Here is a 16,672-nt window from a genome sequence, read left to right as displayed (position 1 = left end):
TGAACCCTGGGCGAGATCCCGGAGTCAGGGTTTAGAAAGTCGAGTCGCGGAATAATCTTAGAGAGCGCCAGAACTGGAGTCACGCACCCGAGCTTCGACAGGGACGAAATAGCGCATTGCGACCAAGATATTTCAGGCTTTTGTTTTTTTTATTTTTTTTTTGAGTGCACCGGCTACCCTACAGCGACCGACTCCGACGCTGAACATCTTTCGAGGCAAGGCGAAACCACGGAGATCTCGCGGGAAGGACACCGAGGCTGCGGAGGGGGAGGCAACGCAGATCCCTGCAGCGCGGGAATCCAAGGCGGACGCGATTCCCGCTGGCGGCCGGCGCGCCGCAGCCTCCCCGCTCACCCCGCTTACGCCCAACCAAGGCAACCGCGAGGTACCAGCTAGCGACGAGGGAGCACCACCTCGCCCAACCCCAGGACTACGTAGAGCTGCGCGGGAGACGACATCGCGATCTAGCCTTAAGTTCTGCGCCGCGTAGAGACGACAGGTGCGCGGCAAGTTGCGCAATCCCCAAAATCGATGACCGATCGATTGTTGCGCGTTCTTAGGTTGATGACGTCACGAAAAATTAGCGTGACGAGATCGGCGTTGCGACCATCCGAGATCACTCTGGTTCTGGCGATTGCGAAAAGTAGTCAAGTGATTTCGAAGTCGAGTAGAGTTTTTTTTTGGGCGTCAGTGAAAGGAACTGTCTAGTTGCAACGACGATGTCAGGGACCCGTCACGAGGGTGTGGGTGCCTTCGTACACGGGATGTGGAGCGGTAAGCGCTGCTGATATTCTCGCGATCGAATTTCGAGAGTAATTGAGTAAAGGCGGATCAGATAAAGGATAGCCGTTTTGGAATTTGCGTGTCGAAAAATACTCGAAATTCGTTTGCCGATTCTTTTGCTTGGTGACCGTAGCCTGAGTTGCGCGCGAGGGAGTAGCGTTAATTTCGGGGAATCCAGGAAATCGAGTCGAGCCACGGGTTGAGCCGAGACGTTATTGTCTCGAGTTGGAGTGTAACCGAAGTCCGTTACACGGGGTCATTTTACTTCGTCCGGTACACCCTCCATTCTCGTGTAGGTCGCGAACCGTCTCACGGGGAGCATTCGAATTCGCGACTGCGTCCCGCCGTCGCAGAGAAAGGGAAGCTCGGGTGCGCGCTGAGAAAAATATGCGTTCTTAGAGGAGGATCGCGGGTGTCGCGACGAGCCTCGCCTCCGTTTAGTTTTTTTTTTGCATTATCGGTTAATATTAAGTTGGCAATCAGCGCCATTTTGTAAAGGCCGTTCGCGAGCAGCGCATCGAGTCCGATTTTGTTTTTGGTTTTTACGAATTAGGGTATTATTAAGACGGCGACTAGCGCACGTAGGCCGTAGAGGTCTCCTAGATTTATTCACCTTTTTTTTTATTTTTTCTTTATTATTTGGTGTGTTTCTCCCTTTCTTATTTAGTTTAGATTAAATTTAACATTGTATTTGGAATCGCGAAGGACGACTTGCGTAGTCGTATTATCATTATTTTTATTTTTATTTTTATTTCTTTTTGTTTTTGTAATATCGCTGATGAGAAATATACCATTGTAATTTTATAGTGAATTGGCCACCTCACGCGTTGGCGTACTTGTGTTGCAATTCTCTCTACCCAAAAATTACCCCTCCCCTCTCCGCGGTACTGAGCTACCGAGCATATGGTCGCGGTGTGCCGTATTACCGATTTCGAGGCGTGTTGATCACGCCGGGCGCCCAAAAAATTTCGCGATATTGTTTCAGGTCCAGGGTACCTCGCGGACGCCAAATTATTGTGCACGCGGTAAGTTCCCGGTTATTTGCTCCGAGTGACCGAGGTGCAGAAAAATCCACGTCACCACCTATATATTATGTAAATATTCTATAGCCTATTTTTTCATTACTATCTGTGACCTGCACTCGTGACGTACCACTTTCCATAGTTTGCGCTTTCTGTAGAATTTATTCAGCCACATAATGTATACAATGCTCGATGCCTTGTTATGAAATCAATTTTCTCTATCAAGATTACGGTTATGTTTCACTTATACTGTTTCAATTTAATTTCTATGAGATCCTTCTCATACAGATTTCGTGATTATATTTATTAAGTTTCAACGAGTTCTATTTCACTTTTATCATTTTATATTATTTTTTATCATTCTGTATTTGTTTGGTGCAAACCCGATCATGGTTGGGAGGTAGGGACGGGTTACGTGGATCTCTGTTTGATAGCGACCACCATGTGCTGGGACCTGGGAGATTGATGATATTTTCGTCGTTATATCATGAGTTTGCTAACAGCTATTCGTTGCAATTTTCAATTTAAAATGACCTGTGACCCCGTCTGGCCGGTATTCATAGTTACGTATTATTTTCGAGACTGTATTAGGAACAGCTCTCAGCCGGTCAAGCTATGCTTTGAGCTGACTCAAGACAGTCCTGCAAATCGAACCTGATTATGAATACCGGCTATTAGACTATTACCAGTCACGTGATCGCATTGCGTAGAAATACGGACACCGGTGAATATAATTTTCGTTGAAATATTAAGAATGTATATCTATATCAACATACGTACGGGGAATTTTACGTCACGTCAATCAAAAAATGACCTCGTATTTTGTCAATCTTTTCATACTTTTTTTCACGTGAAATAAAGGTAAAAAGAATCGAAACGCATTGTGGTATTCGTCCGAATTATGTTTGTTTTCGAAAGTTACAAGACAATCATTCAATGTTGATGTAAAAGGAGCGCGCATATATCCGGTTCTATTCGACGTGAAGACATCATTTACAGTGCGTTCGAAAGGTGAACGAATAAGCTTTCATAAAAAAAATGTAATGGTGAACATTATTGAAAATCCTAATTTTTATAAACAATTCAAATGTTTGACGATTTTTACCTCATTAATGACAAGTTTTTGAATTATAAAAAATTAATTTCGGGTTCCTTATTGAATTCTGCATTACTAGTAAATTTTTCAAGTGGAATCTGAAAGGAGTCTATTTTTTTTCTATTATTCATCAGGTGCTGCGTCGTGCCGAGCGCAACACACTGGGCTGTTTAAAAATATTTAAAACCGAATGCCCGTGAGGGGCGGAAGAGGCTAGCCTGCGTCACCCGCCCCACTCCGGCGACAGCTCGGCTGCTCCGTCTCACTTGCTTCTTTACTCTCTCTCTCTCGCCACGGTTAACGCGGGAAGCGGAGTAGCCCGCGCTTTCCAGCTAGGCAACGCCCTTAAGACAAAAATGTCGGGCAAAACTTATAAAACTGAAACGTCATGGTCAAAAATCATCAGTCGCTCGACACCTCTGACAACGTTTCACACCGCCTACGAAACTGACACCTCTGAACGTTCGGTTTCTCCAGAGCCCAGGTCTTCGATTACGTGGAAATTTTGGAAAATAAGAATTCGTGTTCGCTACATCTGGTGCGTGTCACCATGGAAGAAATAATAACGATACAGAAACCGGTGGCATCCGACGAATCGATCGCACACTCTGAGACTCATGTTCATCAGCTGTTCGCATCGTCTACCTTCCAGGACAACGATGAAATCCGTATTGTTCTTCAACATCAAGACTTGTGCCTACTGCCTGGTAAAAGCTCTCTGCACATTCATGGAAAAATTACAATGGATGATGATGTGACTGCATTGGTGACTACAAAATCGATCAATATGGCTGTTTGTAATTTATTTGAGGAAGTTAGCTACGAGTTGTACAGTGTGGAAATTGATAGGTATAAAAATGTTAGTATCACCAGCGTTATAAAGGGTGTCTCATCCTTGAGTCCGGGCCAGCAATATAGTATGGAGAATACTGATTGCCGGCTGCTGCCTTATATCAAACTGGCCGATAAACTGTAAATCCAGCTACTTAACTACATTGCCAAGGATCCGGCTATATCTATGAGTTTTTGTTCTTGGAAAACGTACGTATATCCGATGCTCCCGTCAAGGACGCGACATGTATGAGCGGTCAAGACATTGACACAGCTGGAGAATACGAGATATGTTGTTGTGGGATTTCAAACTGCAAGGAGAAATGGTCCACAAAAAAATGCCAGTGAATTTGATCATTGCCGAATCAGAGATGTAGAACTCTTCCTCAACCCGCAGTGTTATTCCTACAGCAATTCGAATTTTCATATATCCAATAATCAGTACGCCATTCTCTATGATATGTATATCCGGTTTCAAATGGCCTCCTATAGCAAAGGAGCTGAACCTTTGCTATCGAAGCGTGAATTTATAAATCAAGCTCTTCTCATCGTTATCGATTGCTCGAAATAGAATGAATCGTTGAAAACCGGACCGTTGCATATTCGATTAAAATTTGAAGCAAGCGTGGAATTTCTTGCAAATACAGCAGTCTATTGAATGATCTTGCACGATCTTATTGTCGAGTACAGCCCATTCAGTGGCACGGTAAAAAAATTAGTGTAAGTCAATTTTGGAATAAGATGTTCAATTATCATCACGTAAATAAAGAAAATATATGTAAGATGTTTTGTTCAATTTAAAATAAGATGATCTATCTTTATCATTGCCTACAAGCTGAAAACAGAATGTAATTGCTCAAAAATAAAAAAACATTTACTCCAAACATCCAACCGTTATTTTTTGAAACGTTCTACTTCACCCACCACATGAAAAAAATAGCCATCTTGCCGCAGTTACGTCCAGCATACCAGCTCTCTCTATTTTTCCCACCCGCTTACTCTCCCACAGTTCTCATATAAATATCGTGGTCTCTGTCCTGTCCTCTTATCTCTACCTAGTCTCACTCCATTCACTATCGCGCTTGCTCATCTAATTCTATTCCTTTCCTTCAGCATCTTCACATTCCTCCTGCATCCGTACGTTTTTTGTCTCGAGATTCATTCGTATTCTAACTCTCAAGAACCTCAGAGCTAAAGCTCCCAAATAGTTTCGTACAACACACTTCATTCTTACCTCTATATCGACTTCTTGCAATTAATATATACTTGACATCACCAATAAACTCAACGTTATTCAATCCTCAATCCAAATTCCAATTGTCTTAGTACATAAAAGTGAAGCCAAACCAGGTTTCTTCTATCGCTCAGGAGTAATTCTAATTAAAAATAAAAAAATTCTAACCATATTCACCGACGTAACACGGCAAGCATTTGAAACAATGCAGAGTCGATCGATAGAACATCGATTGATCGATAAAAGGTTGGGGGGCGCCACATGTGACAAACCTACGGCAACACTTCTGCCTAGTCACACCAGCTGTTGGTAAGGCCGGAGGTAACAGCACCTTGCGGTGGATATTGGGCGCACAACAGACCCGATTGGTAAAACAGCGACTGGTGGCGCCAACAATGTTATTGCTCTTATCGGTAATAATTTCTTCGGTAAATTATCTGCCATCTAACGGTAAAAATTTAAAATGTCTGCTTATCCGACTACAAAAAATTTAAAATGGATGCTTATCTGATAACACATATATCTCATTATTAAACAGTCTGTCAGTTAAATCGAGTAGAACACAGGTGGCGCCATATATGATAACGTTCCCGTCAGTAACACTATCGTAGGTTAAGCCAACCCCCTCACTGGTAACATACCGACCGTCGGTATGGCAGGAATCAGGGCGACCTGTTCGGTACGCAGCCATTTTATGTCTCAGAACTCTCATATCCTATTCACTGGGAAAATACTGACGTTACGACGATGAATTATTGCTCTTCTCAAAGCATTCAAATGATACATTAAAGGATCAGGAAACGCGTAGGAGTTACTTAAGTCGTTGACGAACACACTTTTGTCATATAGTGTTGAAAACTTTCGCAACTTGTATTCGAAAATATGGATTAGAATATTATAGATTAAACCTAACCGATATATGATCCAAAAGAATTATTTCATGTCAATAATTACCCGATGACCACCGGAGTAAAATGATGTAATTATATATCTATAAGTCATCAATGGACAGCACTTATAAATAAAGTTCAGTAGAACTAGTTATCAAATTTTCCATCAAGAATGCACACTCATGTTTCTTGGCGTCCTTAAGCTTTTGACACAGACGGCAGCCCAGGAACACAAAAAATATTTTCTAACACGAAAGTCTGGGGCAATGTTACCTATTTTGTTTCCATAAAAAATATGAATCCCTAGGACTGCCAACATGTCCTACATGTTCATATTACCCTAACTTACCCTACACCTATAAGCCCTGAGTTGGTTCTTGCCCCATGATTGTATTAGTTCCACGAATTTAAAGTTGAAAACTGTAACACGTATTCTTGAGAGCATGAAATATATTCTGTAAACGAAAATCAGTTTTTGTAACCCAAAAAAATGAATACCTCTCCTCTTCCCTTGAATAAGTGTTTCCACAATACAATAAAATGTTGCAAACCTTTGTAAGACCGAATGTGTTGTAAAATTCTTTTACAGGCCTCAGTGTTTGAATAATATCACTTTTGCTACAATATTGGAAAACAGTCAAAAGGAGAGTTTCAGAACACCATTGTAAACATATCATTAGCTTAATATCACCGCATTAAAAACTATGTACTATGTACTATGTATCAATTTCTATATTGTTCAGATGAGTGGGCCAACGCAGTATTTTTGGTACCGTACCACGCTGATGATATCGGAGGATATAAATTCGCCAGAAGTTTTCAACTGGAAAATAGCACTAGCACTTGTGGTTGCCTGGATTCTAGTCTACATGTGTATGATCAAGGGCATCGCATCATCTGGAAAGGTCAGTTGGTAGTAAGATTGATTGATGTCAGTGGATTTGAGTTATATCTTAATTTAACGGTTCCCATGATCTATTAGTCTATAAAAAATTAAGAGGAACATTCAAATTTGTTGTAATCCAACCGCAAGAAAAAAAGTTTGATATTCTGGTAAACATAGGAATATCAAATTGCAGTGAAACTACCATTTACAGTTGTACTTATAAGAAATGTAACATGACTATTTTCAATTTTGATACTAAAACTTTAGAAATTGTTTCAAGTCACTTACCATCAGTCCACGTACGTTGAAGTCATATTGAATTTGAGTTATATCAAATAATGCAGTTGCTGGAATTCACGGAGCTTCGATATTGATATATGAATCTCGTGTTCAGTAATTGAAGGATTTTTTCTTTCTTCTCTTACGAAAATCTTAAGACGCGCTAACCTTTGCCACCCAAAATATACTTCTAATTGGAAATTCACATAAAGACCATAGCTTCAAGAATCCCTGTGAGTAACAAAAGGATATATGCACTCATAACTCCTGAGGAAATCAATTTTTTTTTCGTATTTTCGAATAGCCTCATCTTTCAAGAACCTTTCAGGACCTTTTCTGTAAAAAAATTTGAAAAATTGTGAAAGTCACAACTTTCAGAGTGAATCAGTACTCGTGGCAAGTAGAACACCAGTAGGCGAGATACGACAGTTCTAAATCAATATGGCAGCACACCGGTCGAGCCGGTTACGATACCAACCTTACCGACAGTTGGTAGGTTACCGATGAGGGGTGAGAAATCACCCCTATTGACGGTCGATTTTAACCGATAAGATGTTCGATTGCGAGATTTTTGCTTTCTGACAAGTAGAATTTCTATCCATAGGGAGTCCCATTGTTTATATTTACCGTCAGTTTTTACTGATGAGAAGACTTATCATCAGTTTTTTGCTGTCGGCTGAGTTCGATGATGAGACTTTTTTCTTTCGGATAAGTAGAGATCTCAGTGGTGGGATTACCATAGGTGGTGCCACCTTTATTGATCAATCTTTGTTCCATTTCATCAGCGTCAATCAATCGGGTCTGCTTGATTTCCAATGTTCACCGCAAAACAGCTACACTTTTATTGGATGGTGGTTTAGGAAGTGGGTGGAAATATCACGTTTCAAAATAATAATCGAATACTTTAGATAGATGTTTTTTACCTATCATAGCTGTATTTTTTCAGTTGTTTTTTTCCTCCACTTTTCCCATAAAATTTCTGTCGAGTCTTATTTGGTAGGCAATTATGGTGGAGAAAGTGGTATTATCTATAAATCAGTTGATGTAAGATATTGGATTCGTAGAAAAGCAGAATTTTCTGGACATACAGCCTTTGAGGTAGTGCCGATGATGGATGGCATCAGTCTGAAATGTAGGGATGTCCTAAAATAAGGAAATGTTGGCTTTCAGGGAGTGGTGAGAATAAGCTCGGTTGGTGGCATTGTAAGTGACCAGTGTAGAAAGTAAAGTGAATTCGGTGAAATCAACCTCGTCAGTCCTTTGGAAAGCCAGCTGACGATGATTTCCCACCTGGATTTGGTGGAATATACAACGCTACAAACTTAAAACTTACTAGAACGAAATTCGCAATACGTGTTCTTACCACCCACAGTGGGGCCGGATCCCAGAACTCTTGCCAAAAGTGAAAAAAACTTTTTGGTTGTAGATTTTCTCACCGCTGGGTTGGCTACAAGGACCCCAAAAATACTTGTTCTATTCTTCATACAGTCCTATTGCTTGTATACGCTCTGCGATACCAGATGAAAATTCAATTTCTTTGTTCGAAAAGTAAAAACTTTCACAGAGTTCCATACACTCACCTTTGGAAGGTTATAGATAAAAGTGTCAGCTATCAAATTAGATAAATTGCAACTACAAAAAGTTGCAATAACTTGACTTTCTTTTTTTTTTTGAGGTTACCACGATGAAGTGTGTTTTGCTATGTGATAAAAGTTGAACAAAACTGTTTATAAAGTTGACGAAACGGCCTGAAATTTGATACTCAGAAGTTTTTCGGGCACATATTATAAATCTGTCGTCAGATTTCGAATGTTTCAAAATGGCGGATCCAATATGGTAACTATAATATTAGAAACACTTGCAAAGTAAGTGGAAATTAGTAGTAAAGGAGGCAAGAATGTAGAGAGAGAATGAAAGAAAGTATCAGAAAGAGGAAAAGGCGAAAGGAGGAAGAAATCGTAAGAGATGTGTATAGTAATAGACTTACAGCTAGCGATGCTGGATGTGTGTAGAAATTTAGAGCAATATTATTTGCTTACGATCAAGTTTCATCCCTTGAATCTACGTGTACGTACGATTAAATGAGTATTAGTAGATTTGCGGTAACTATAACGTTTTGTCCATGAATGATTTCTTTGATTTATGGCAAACTACTTGTAGGTACACCTGTGTACACGGTAACAAAGAGATAAGACAACGCTATTTCTCTCTTTTTCCCACTTACAAATGAAAGTAGAAAAAACAAATAAAATAACACTCTCCTTTAGTTATTTAATACGGGTTTTTGAAATTGATTAAGTTGAAATATTGTGCAACTAGAAAGCAGAAAATATACTTCGGTGCTCTCCTATTGGCACTCAGACGAATTTTCAATTATCAAGGCACGCATGCGGCGTACGGATGGAAGAGCACCGACGGTGATTTTTTTTCTTTCTAGTTGCAAAATATTTCAACTAGCTCAATCTCAAAATCACCTGATTCTATACACAACCTAAACGCAACTCAACCTAAGCTGTCCCAAATATTATCCTGCACTCGACTCGACATCACGAAACCGCAATTATATTCAATACAATTTCAATTGTACTCAACTCAACTTAAATAACATTTCAACGATACGCAACTCGACATAACATAAACTAAATCGTAACTGAAACTTAACGTAACTATAATTAATTGCTCGATAACTCAATTCAAAGTACCTTAAAGTAATCCTAATCTTAACTTACAATTAGATCAACTAAACAAAATCTACAGAGCTCAATATTACGCAAAACTCAACGAAACAAATTCCTCAATTGTAATTCAGATGCAACCGAAACTTAATAACACAAACTTTGGATCGCAATCTCTACCTAAACAGACACAACGAAAACGCCATCCTTAATCATTACTTAATAAAGGATCACAATCGCAATCTCAACTAAACGTAATCACAATGCATCCAAAGTTGAAACTTTCTCAAAGTCCTCAAAGACGCTATTTGCCAATTCGAACATTCCATTTTCGGCAAATCCCAACCTATATGAGAGGTGACAGTCAAAAACACGATACCGCGACTCGACTCTGTACAGCGAAATTAGGGCTGTACGTAAATTTCATACGAAAAATACGCAATTCACCAGCAGTCGCAGTTACCAAGAAAAAGAATCGGCAAACGAATTTCGAGTCCTTTCCAACAACGCAAATGCAAAATGGCTATCCGTTATCCGGCAAGTTTCGATTCAATTCCTCTCGAAATTCGATCGCAAGATTATCAGCAGCGCTTACCGTTCCACATCCACGCAACAAATTCTCTATCCCCTTCGTGATATTCGGTGATGCCATTTTTCGCAAGACTCCAAAAAGCGAACTCGCTATCGAAACTTTATGATTCCGCGACCATCTTGCACGATCGCCAAAACTAGAGTTCCAAAATCAACGACCTGTCTACAATGATCTCGGTACGCTACTTTCTATGTGACGTTATACCCGCAAGAATACGCAACAATTGATCTATCATCAATCTCGTTGATTGCGCAAATCGATGCTTAACGCTAGATCGCAATTTCGTCCTCCACGTAGCTCTATGTTAACAGGGTGAGCGGGGGAGGCTGCGGCGCTTCAACCAACAGCGGGAATCGCGTCCGCCTTGGATTCCCGCGATGAAGAAATATTTTTTGGCTCCCCCTCCGCAGCGTCTCCATCATTCCGTCGAGATTGTCGCTATTTGGCCATTCCGCAATTTCCTCGAATTCGATGCTGACTTCCCATCTAATGCCGTTAAAAATCGCAAATCAAAACAAGGAGCATGAAATATCTTATTCGCTACTCGCTACAGTGTCCCTTCTCAGAATATCAGATGCGAGACTCCAGTTCTGGCGCTCTTTTTTCAATACTTTGCTACTCGATATCGCGAAACCCCTACCTTTGGTTCCGCCTAGGGTTCAGGGAGGCGTATGTAACAGGCATCAAAAATGCCACGTTACACAATAAAGAACAGCACAATAGACTCTGTTACCTTTTATATTTATTGGTTAAACGAACTTACATAAGTAAAGTTCAATCATGATTGTATGAGCGCCTCTTCCGAGGAGATCACAGTTGTAGTACCTCCACTTGCCCCAGTGTCATCACAAAGTTTAAAGCTAGGAAACAAAAGATTTCCTACTACGATCATCTTCCTGCGCGACAAACGCGCGCCTATCTTCATTCTTCAGTGTTGCCGTAACTGCAAATCGGGTATCTTTCCAAGATAAAAGAGGAGGGAGGGACTGATCTCTTCGGAAAAGGCACTCATACAATTATGATTGAACTTCACTTAGGTAAGTTCGTTTAAGGACGTTGCCTACCGAGCTCGCGAGTGAACTTTGGCTTCCCGCACAACTTAAGCCAGGGGGCCAAGGGAAAGAGTGGGCGGGACTTGAGTCTATGCCCCTCACGTGCTATGGCCCCCCACTCTGCACTCCGTTGGGACCAGGCCACTTGAACGTTCTGAAGTTCTGACATGCGAGGAATATAACTGGAAGTCCGTATAAGTTTCGCGTGGTTGACAAGATTAGGATACGTTCATCCAAGGAGAGGTTGGCACGTATACATATTATTTCAAATATTTATTGCTTGTGCAAATAATAATAAGTTACAGAAATCATTGAATAATCTCCGTGTTTTCAAAAGATCTATTGCATAACTCGTTGCAGTAAAGTGAAAAATATTACAAGAGAAATTACCCGAAACAGCAGTTAGCTAATTCATGACTAAATACTAGGGATGGGTGATCTAAAGCAAACGATCGATTCTCAGATTCGATTCGAATTCATTTTGGAAAAATCGCTTCGTCCGAAAAATTGGATACAAAAGATTGATCTTCAGAAGATTGATCGTTATTTTCACTTTATAGTTTAACTGGAAACCGGTAGCTAAATTGGAGATTAAAAATCGTGTCACACAAATGTAGTACTTATTCAACAGTTTTTATATTCAAAAATAGTTTGCTTTGGGTCGTATTTGTTTATCACAGCGATATTTCTCATATACATATTACACAACACAGCACTCTGGGTGGGAAGCTTTTTTTATGGGTTGAAATATTAGATTTATTCAACGCTAAAAATTGGTCGATTCTTTTGTATTCTCAAACCTATATCATCGATAAAATATAGAACGCCAAAATGGACTTTCAAAACTTTATTTAATTGAAGATTTAAGAACCTCATCCGATCCTTGCAGACTTGGAATGGATTCTAGAAAAAATCGATTTGTAAAGTATCAATACAGAAGATCTATTTTCTCGACCCAAGAGATCGATTCTTGAGTGAATCGATCTAGAATCACGCATCCCTATAAGTAAATACATTGCCATCAATTACCTAGGTCTCACCACGTGGAGGTTACTGCGATGAAGCGACCCGCCCTATCCCATCTCATCCTCCCAGCTATGCCAGGAAAAATTAAAAGTGTTACATACATCAATAGATATTGAAAGAAAATTAGTAAATCAAAGGAATTGAGTTAGATATGCAGAGTATATTAGAAATTGATAGATAAGGCGTATTGAAAAATCAGCAAAATATATGGTACAAAACATGATAAGAAGTAATGGTGCGTCAATAAATAAAATATAAACATTCGATCGCGTGGAATACCATACTTTTCGCTTTCCGTTATGACGTTACTTTGGTATCACAAATAATTATTATAGAAATAAAACGAATCTTCAAAATAAACTGTTCCAATGAATATTATGGAATGAAACATGCAAACATTCAGCAAACAAATACGAAAGATCATAATTCAGAAATTCATTCATTTCTGAACTTAAAACCATAATGTAAAAACACGTTGTATCCGTGCAAAATTTCGAACGGGCTTTAACTGAAAAATGAAAATTTAACAAGCAGGATGTACATGCGAGGGTTGATTTGTCTCTCTATCTAATAAAAAAGTTTCAAACAAATGAACAGGTAGAAAAATATTATAATAACAATAGTAAAAAAAGACTATAATAACAATAGTATAAAAATAATTATAATAACAACAATAGTATACGCATGAAGTTGGCGGTGGGGTTAGATCCCGAAAACAAAACAAAAAGCATCTAGCAAACAAAACTTCCTTTGACACCTGTCATCGGCTGTTTATGACAGTCTTTGACGAATATCTTTATAGGTATCTGTTTCTGACGCGCGAAAAATAAACATGCAAACGAAAATTATCAAGATGATTCCCGACGGGAATTGTCTTTTTCGCGCGTTGGCGTATTGTGTATACGGCACTCAAGATCGACACGCAGAGGTGAGACTGAGTATCGTTTCAAATATAGTGGATAATTGGTCTACATTTGCGGGTTTTATTACAGGTAATGAGTCAAACGGTGCTGTGATTAGGTCACCTGGTGATTACAAATCACATATGAATAAAAATGGAATATACGGGGGAGAAGCAGAATTAGCTGCAGCTGCGGACATTTTTAAGATATGTTTAATCGTGTATCACGAAGAACAAATTCATCCACATCGGATCGGATCACGAAATGAAACACAATTCTTGCTACTCTTTACCGGCGACGGAGACAGTGGACACTTTGATGTCTTGCAGAACCAAAATAAAATTCAGATAGTGAGTAATAAGTATGAAAAGTAACAATCAAATAATAGTAAATCTAAATATATCACCAAACAGTCAAAAGGACAGACAGGATTTACGATGACAATGGAGATAGGAGGAGTTTCAAGCAGCAGACAAGGCGCTGAAGATAGTGGATGGTCGGAAGTATCACAAAAGATAGAGGAAAATAAAATTGTAAGTGTGAAGAACCAAATAAGCCATAGAATAATATCCATCAAATATTCGTATAACCAGGTAAGAGGACGACCAGGATTGATGTTGACCACAAGAGAAAGGGGTGTTTTGCGGAATGAACAGTAACACAAATATAGAGAAAAAAATAATATAAAGAAGGTGATTTTGGAGAATAACCGGCAGAGCGGTAGTAAAAATAATTCAACGAAGGGTGTCGAAGAATTAGAAGAATCGATTGTGATTATTGATTTGGAAAATAAATCAAGAGGACGACCAACCAATGTGATGGACATAGAAGAGCGAAAAATTAGAAGACGAGAACAGCAGCGAAAATATAGGGAAGCGAACAAAAAATATCATACTGGCTTTTCAACCAACGAACAGAAAGGAGAAGTTTCAACCAGCAGACAAGGCGATGGAGACGGTGGATGGTCGGACGTATCACAAAAGAAAAAGAAAAATAAAATTGTAAGTGCGAATAACCAAATAAGCCAGAGAATAATAATAAACAAATATTCCTATAACCAGGCAAGAGGACGACCAGGATCTATGTTAACCACAAGAGAAAGAGGTGTTTTGCGGAGTGAACAGCAACACAAATATAGAGAAAAAAATAATATAAAGAAGGTGATTTTGGAGAATAACGGGTAGAGCGGTAGTAAAAATAATTCAGCAAGTCAAGGACAAAGATCGATATCAATAGAGAAGGAACACCAATTTTCAATAGAAGCCGAATGGAAGCTTAGATTGATGAAAAAAATAAAAGTAAGCACAGAAGGAATTGAAGTGGACAGCAAGAGACAACGAGTTCAATACTATAGGCATCGATTGGCCTTACGTTGAGGTGAAGCACAGAATCAGTTGTTGCGGAGCGGACGATTGACACAACACTATGTGATTCACGCATATCTCACAATCGAATCGCAGCGTTTATTGTTTTTAAGAAATAATCAGAAGCAACTGCGTGTAGAATGTTACAAGGGAATGACTGATCACATATAAAATAGTGAAGCGAATACGTCGAATCGAACAAGACTTGGGAACCAAATGATTTTACCATCATCATTTTCCGGCAGCATGCGGCATATGCAACAGCAGTACCAAGATGCAATGGCAATAACAAGGAAAGTTGGACGACCGGATTTATTTATTACAATGACATGTAATCCTAAGTGGCCGGAAATATGTACGGTATTGAAAGATTTTCCTACAGGTACCACTGTAAATGACATTCCAACAATAGCTTGTCGAATATTCAACATGCGGCTAAAACAGGCACTAAAGGAAATCGAAAGCGGTTCAGTATTTGGAAAGATTGAAGGATACGTATACACAGTTGAATTTCAGAAAAGAGGCTTACCGCATGCTCACATACTATTTATCTTAAATAACAATGACAAACTTTTGACTCCAGAAGCAATTGACAGTTTTGTATCTGCAGAAATACCAGACAAACAAATACATCAACAACTATATTAATCTGTCACATCACACATGCTACACGGCCCTCACACATCCAAAATACCATGCTGGAATTCGGTAACGAAGTCATGCTGAAAGAAATTTCCGACTTAGTGGAAAACACTGATATATATGATCAGGACAGCTGATAAATTGAATAGGATAAAGAACCATCGTATCTTCCTACTGCGCTGTAAGAATGAAAGAATAACACCCAAGCACCTAAAATTCTCTAATAATACCTTAGACAACATTATTTTTAATTTGCCAAAATCAAGAACCAAAGCTATACAACTCGCAACCGAGTTCCAAAGTTCTCTTTTGAAGCTAGAAATCAATGATCTACACACACACATCATCAATTCCGAAAGAACTTTGATTAACCTCTCCGAAAAAATTAACTTAAAACTTGGTAGTACTTTGGGAAACCAATTTTTTGAATCCCAAAATCGGATGCTCAACAATAAATTTATTACCATAAAGAACAAGAATATCAATAAATTCACAAACCTACTTGCTCAAAAAAAATCTTTGAACAAACAAAATAACTCTTATTCAATTGGAGTAACTACCAAAAAAAATTGGCTTATTAATCTAACTGATACTCCTATTCCAGAAAATGTCACGGAAATAGTACAATTCGGTCAAAATTTCGGTCGCACATATAACAAACGTGATCTTCCTGTCTTCAACCTTATTTCTAATTTTGAAGAAAAAATTACGAGTTTTCCAATTGAGTTAAGAAATCAAGCCAGATCCGATTTTACCAACCGTGTACTTTGTTTCCCTAAGTACCCCAAAAACAACTTCAATAATTATGTCACCGATAAAAAAATCCGTGAGACCATGAATTTTAAAAAAAATAACCCGAAAATAATGTTTCTAAAAGCAGACAAAGGTAATATGTCCGTTGCTATGCACAGAGACATGTATAATGAAAAAATGAGACAACAGCTTTCTGACACCACTACGTATAGAATTTCTAGATATGATTTGTGTAATTCCCTACAAAACAGGGTGAATAAGCTCAGCTTTAATTGGTTTACCTCTAAATTTATAACAAAAAATCTACATCGAAACATTTCTACATACAATAGTGTCCCTCCACGAGCATATGGGCTTCCAAAAATTCATAAAGAGGATGTCCCTTTACGGATAATTGTCTCATTTGTTAATAGCCCGACCTATACCTTAGCCAAAACTATCAATTCATGGCTTACCACTAATATCAAACCCCCCATCTCGAGAGTTAAGGATAGTTTTTTATTAGTTGATAAAATTAAGACATTGATTATCCCGGACAATTACACGTTAATATCTTTAGATGTAATTTCATTGTTTACGAATGTTCCTACAGTTCTCGCATTGCGTGCAATAAACAACCGTTGGGCTACTCTAGAAAATAAGATC

General features: G+C 39.0%; 1 protein-coding gene across 1 annotated transcript in view; it reads left to right on the top strand.

Moving 5' to 3' along the window:
- The window catches only part of LOC107225548 (sodium-dependent neutral amino acid transporter B(0)AT3), a 511,620-nt gene that overhangs the window by 285,901 nt on the left and 209,047 nt on the right, over nt 1-16,672 (top strand). The window contains exon 10 of the mRNA XM_046730574.1: nt 6,600-6,761. Coding sequence (XP_046586530.1) covers nt 6,600-6,761 — 162 coding nt within the window. The remainder of the gene's footprint in view (nt 1-6,599; nt 6,762-16,672) is intronic.

The sequence above is a fragment of the Neodiprion lecontei genome, chromosome 2 (assembly GCF_021901455.1).
Source record: "Neodiprion lecontei isolate iyNeoLeco1 chromosome 2, iyNeoLeco1.1, whole genome shotgun sequence".
In the NCBI taxonomy this organism is placed as follows: Eukaryota; Metazoa; Arthropoda; class Insecta; order Hymenoptera; family Diprionidae; genus Neodiprion; species Neodiprion lecontei.
The sequence above is the reverse complement of the archived record's forward strand: the minus strand, read 5'-3'. Positions and strand labels throughout refer to the sequence as shown.